The sequence below is a fragment of the Stegastes partitus genome, unplaced genomic scaffold (assembly GCF_000690725.1).
Source record: "Stegastes partitus isolate 25-593 unplaced genomic scaffold, Stegastes_partitus-1.0.2 Scaffold2415, whole genome shotgun sequence".
Classification (NCBI taxonomy): Eukaryota; Metazoa; Chordata; class Actinopteri; family Pomacentridae; genus Stegastes; species Stegastes partitus.
The window spans coordinates 34,359-39,937 of NW_007580146.1; the positions used below are offsets into that span (position 1 = coordinate 34,359).

At 44.3% G+C, this 5,579-nt stretch overlaps 1 protein-coding gene across 2 annotated transcripts in view; it reads right to left on the bottom strand.

Annotated features, from left to right (window-relative positions):
- cblb (Cbl proto-oncogene B, E3 ubiquitin protein ligase) overlaps positions 1-5,031 on the bottom strand; it is a 38,570-nt gene extending 33,539 nt beyond the window's left edge. For both annotated transcript variants that reach the window (XM_008305133.1, XM_008305132.1), the window contains exons 1-3: positions 4,809-5,031; positions 2,711-2,888; positions 1,640-1,890 (exon numbers count right to left, since the gene is read on the bottom strand). In XM_008305133.1, coding sequence (XP_008303355.1) covers positions 1,640-1,890; positions 2,711-2,878 — 419 coding nt within the window. In that variant the 5' untranslated portion in view covers positions 2,879-2,888; positions 4,809-5,031. The remainder of the gene's footprint in view (positions 1-1,639; positions 1,891-2,710; positions 2,889-4,808) is intronic.
- Positions 5,032-5,579: the final 548 nt, after the last annotated feature.

The window sequence follows — 5,579 nt, forward strand, 5'->3', positions numbered from 1 at the left end:
AGACGGTAACTTTTTAGCAAAATAAAATCAGCAAAATCAAATGCAGCATTTAATAAAGTTGTAAGTAATGAACTAACAAATGTGGCCTCCAGCGGGTTTAGAACTGATTTAAACAGAAAGAATTTTCCAACTTCCGAAACAGCAAATTTTACAAAATGTACCGACTAACTGATCAAGGGATTCAGCTCTAATCTTCTGAGAAACAAAAACAGATTCTAATTAGTTTCTATCTTTCCCTGTGAGTGCCAAAGACACACGCAGTGTCTGCTGTCGATGATGCTGTCGTCACTGTGACAGATGAAGCCACACTGATCAGAGTCTGTTGGAGGAGCTAATTAATGACTGGAGGCAACAAGACTGGGATAAAACAAAAAGACAGAGGGTTCACACACGGAGATGAGAAACTCTGCTGAATGACTTTTTTAGAACTAAAGTAGAGAGGAAATATATTAACAGGATGTAGAACGCTTGGGGGAGTTTCCCTCTGCAGCTCTGCACCTGGCGAACAGAGAGCGCTCCCGAGAGTCGCTGGAACCTTTCACACCTCTGAAAACAAAACGTCTTTCAGTGTCAAAAAAAGTTGTATTACAGCATCCGCAGCACACACTGGCTCAGTTCTTTGCTATTTTGGAGGGCAGCTCACAGTCATCCAGTAGAGTTTTACTACTTAGAAGTTTCCATTCATCCCGCCTCGTTTTCCTTACATACACTGTTCCAGTCAATACTAAGTGACAATAATGCCTCTGTGGCTGTGGGTGTCAGCGAGTGAGAAAAGGAGCACAGAGAAGCCTGACACAACTCACATCCTGTCTCTGATATTATTCTAAAAAGGCAGCGACAAATGCATGGAGGGCCTCCTGCAATATCTGCTGTACGCGTCTAATTCCAAAGCTGCTGCCACTAAAAAATGTTTAACGATGAACTCATACAGAAAACTGTCATACAGCTGTGAACAAAAGTTTACATACGCTTGCAAAGACCACGTACATCACGGCAGGCTTGACTTTCCACTGACTCCTACAACTTTTGATTTGCGATGACGGAATTACTGAAACGCGTCTTTGTCACAAACCCTGCAGGTCGAGTCTTCTGGAAATATGACAAAATCCGCTGGCTCCAGAATATACATGGAGAAACCCTAATTATGAACTTTGGTGATGTAGAAAGTTGTTAATTAAATTTTCTTAGTATCACGCCCTCTTAACTTCTTGTGAGCGATAACGAACGAGTGCAGCAGCTGACTTCTCTGAGTCCAGTTAAATAAATTCTATTTAATACACTCATTAGCCACAAATGCTACAATGGCTACAAGAGAGAAGCAAATCATTGAATTGAGAAAGTCAGGAACGTCCCTCCGAGCCATTTTAAAGATGCTACAGATCCCAAAATCAGCTGTGCAAACAACTGTTAGTGTGGTCCAGTTGTGTTACTGCCACAATCAGGAAGAAAATGCAAACTATCGCCTGCTGCTGAGAGAAAATCCATCAGGAGGGTCAAAAGATGGTCAAAAGTCAACCAAGAATCACCAAAAATCAGATCTGCAATGAACTAGAAGCTGCTGGAACACAGGTGTCAGTGTCCATAGTCAAAGGTGTGGGCTGAGCAGGAAACAAGGTGACCGAATGGAAAGTAAACTTACCTGTCCTGGGATTGCTCCTCATACATCCTCTCTTTTCCCTCTTTGAAGAGTCTGATGGCCCGTTTGGACTTCTTCATAAGGCTATCGATGTAGATTTTAAAGTACTCATTCTCACTGAGCTGCGTGAGTCTCTGGTTCTCTTCATATTTTCCCAGAACAAGTCGCAGGTGCTGGTAGGCATCAGGTAAGATATCCAGGATGTATGGTGGACTGTTCTTCAGCTGCAGTCTGGGGTTTTGGCAGAGCCGGACCTGTGGCAAAGAAATTAGGACAGTTAGGGAGTAGAATGACTGAGAGAGGGGGAAATGAAAAAAAATAAAATGTTTTATTTTAGTTTAGAGGAAATATATTAAAGGGAGCAGCAGGGGAAATGAAACTTTAACTCCTTATACAGTCTTATTGAAATCATACTCTGTTAACTGGGTATTCATGTGCAATTTGTTCAAATAATTTAGCAAAAATAATTAATTTCATTTCTTTATTTTGTGGGAATAGGCAATTCAGTGTTTAAGGTGTATGTTTGCAGTGTGCCCACTAAAGCAAGAAGGCAAAAACTGGATGACGAAAACATTCGTGTATTAGCTTTTAGTCACTGTGTTTTCCTGCATTGCCTCTTCCTGTGCAGGCCTTTTTATCATGAGACAAAAAGTAAGTCAATATTTGTTACAACGGATGTAAATGTAATACAATGTGAATCACGATGCTCAAAGTCTACAATATCAGTGAGCTTGAAAATTTAAAAGTACCATGAATATTGTTAGAATATTTTATTTACAAAGACACACATTTCCACATGCGTACTTATTCTGGTCAGCCAAATAACTACCAATGTCACAAGCATCTTCTGGAATTTAACGAGACAAATCAGTCTTTTGTTGGTCTTGGAGGGTGCTTCCCCTGTGATGTGTCCATCATTAGAGAATTAAACTCCTTGAATTAATTTAGTACCATCAGAAACCCCGGGCTGGGAAAACATGTGCACCGCCTTAGCATCAGCTCCACCTCTCCAGTGCATCTACAACAAACACTGAGCCTCGCACCCGGCCGATACGGTGAGCACTACAGACTTACAACTTTATCCATGAGCTTCCAGGTTTTCTCCACAGTCCTCCGGTCGGCAACCGCTTGCTTCGGTGGCCCCACGGCATCCTGAATGGCGTCAATGATGCCTAAAATCCGGCCCTTACTTCTGTTTGGTCCACGTCCGCCAGGGTTTCGGCCACTGAGAGCAGTTGCCATTTCCTATACACTGAGGCAAAAAAAGACAGAAAAAAGAGTAAAGACAGTTACTACTGTTAATAGAAAATCAAATCATCAGGAAAAAACCACATTCCTGAAAGACAACGTCCTGCTGCATAGTCAGTAATTTGTAGTTAGTAATGAATCATTTACAGTGGCCCTATTGTTTGGTTCCTATGCACTGATACAAAGTTAGTTTTGGGCTTTTTTGGGTCACAGTTCTCTTGAGATGTTTCACATTTCACAAAGCAAACTTCATCTTTAACATCCATCCATCATCTATACACCGCTTAATCCTCACTAGGATCACAGAGGGGCTGGAGCCTGTCCCAGCTGACTCAGGGTGAAGGCAGGGGACGCCTGGAGAGAACCCACGCTGCACGGGGAGAACATGCAAACTCCATGCAGGAAGATCCAGGGTGTCCTCACCGGGACGTGAACCGGTGACCTTGCTATGAGGCAACGGTGCTAACCACTGATCCACCTTGCAGCCCTTATCTTTAACATGAAAGTAAAAATGGATTTGTTAAAGAAAACAGGCTCTGAGGAGCTGCTGGGCAGCAACACAGCTGTTATTATTGCTTCTCCCATAAATACTGTTGAACATATAAAATATGAGGCGTCTTTATGTGCTGCTGGGGCCTGTTTGGGAAAGAGGTTCAACAACCAGTCACAGGCTATGGAGGTGTTCAAGGCAGAATAGTTCAGTGTTGCTTTATTTACTAGAAGTGACGTGATGAGAGAATGGGCTAAAGCAGGGGTCTCAAACTCGCGGCCCAGGGGCCAATTGTGGCTCGTGGAACAATATTTTGTGGCCCCTACTAGACATCAAAGTTTAACATTAGTACGTCCCGCGTGTTTGTCTCACAGGCACCTACGCGAGTCATAGCCCTGGGTGTTTTATACCTTTTATCAGTTGTGAGGTGCCATAACTCAGGCTCGTGACAACAACGCGATTAGCAGAGTTAGTCACTTGAAACGTGATTTGGGAGTGTCACCGAGTGGAGGGAAAATATGTCCTGCACCCAGTGCAAATGTGTTTTGTTTTTGTTTTGTTTTGTTTTTGTCTGTCTGTGTGAAAAGCTCTTCTCCACCATGAACTTTAATCAGTCAAAGCACAGGTCCAAACTGCCTGATGAGCATCTTCAAGCCATACTGAGGGTCTCGATTGTTTCCTCCCTCAAGCCAAACGTGGCTCAGCTGAGTAAGAGGAAGTGAAGGCAGGAGAAGCCTGTGTTCTGAAGAACCTTTCATGTTCTGAATTGTTATTAATAAAGATTGAGAAGATTGGATTAGTTGTGCTTTTTTTAGAATACTTGAAGCCCTTTTTGGTGGCCCAGCCTCACCCAGACTCTATGTTCAGCGGCCTCCAGGTGAGTTGAGTTTGAGACCCCGGGCTACAGATTGTCATCAGAAGCAGATCTCCTTCATCTAAAGTCAGCAGTAATAAATGTGTGCTTTAAAACACAACTTATTTCAGATGTTGACTGTGTTGAGCTGAGGACCAGGCACAGTGCTGCTGACTTCCTTGATGACTGCCATCTCCATATATGATCATTTTCACATATGTATAATTAAAGACTTAATTGAAGGATTTAACCACAACACAGCTCAACTCTTCTTTTTTTGTTTAATTTTGTGGTTTGATTACGGATGTACTTAGCTTCTGCCTCTGCGGTGATCTCGTGTGACTTGGACTGGTGTTGTTATGAACGTATCCCAGAACCATCCTACACTGTTTGCTGGTCTGGACTGAGCCCAGATCAGACCCGGTGTGACCCAGAGCTGCTCCTCGGCCACGGTCAGCGGGAGGGAGGGGCGCACGCGCACACACGCTTCAACCCCCACCACCCCCCCAAACACACACCAACACACACCAACACACACACACACACACACACACAAGAGTCCTACACAAGTCCTAATTTACCAAACGACCGAGGAACGTGTGCGGGGATCCCTCCTCAACTCGGTCCACATCCAGCGCACAAAAAATCAAGAAGTGTCCAAAGGAAAGAGGCGCGAAAAGTATCCACGGTGTGTAATCCCGTTACTTGAACAGAAAATAGAAACCGTCCATGTTTTACAGTCTGATGAAAGCTGCTCCCACTTGCTGTCGGAGGAGTTGGACGGACGCGGCTGTACGCGGTGTTTTGTACAGCGATGTCAGTGTAAAGCTAACTGTTGTTCACAAGGAAATGCTACATCCGGTTCACTATTTTCAAAATAAAGTCACCACCAAAGCGCAAAATATTTCCATTAAAATGGCACCTGCGGCTCTATACTCTGATTTTATGAAGCTGTATCAGTCACTTTAGAGTTATAAGTTAATCTGATGTCCCCATCATCGTTCCTCCCTTTAATTCGACGCGTGCTGTTATTGCTGTGGCCCGTGTGCGCGTGTGTGCGTGCGCGCTTGACGCAGCTGTTGCCGCGTTGGGAGGGTCAGTGGGAGTATGAAGTAATATTTTCCAGGAAACGACCAACGCAATGACAGAAGCGACCAGACGCCGCTAGGTGCTGCGTGAGGATGTCACCAGCGTCAAGTCTGACACGCTCGGACAGAACTGCAGCTCCGAACCGAGCTCACGGGACCAGCGGCTGTCTGCGGCCTCCACAGGGGCTCAGGCCTCCGGTCCTCTTTATTTCCTCTTTATTTCCTCTTATAGTTGGTTACAAAACTAAGGCCAGACAATCTAGT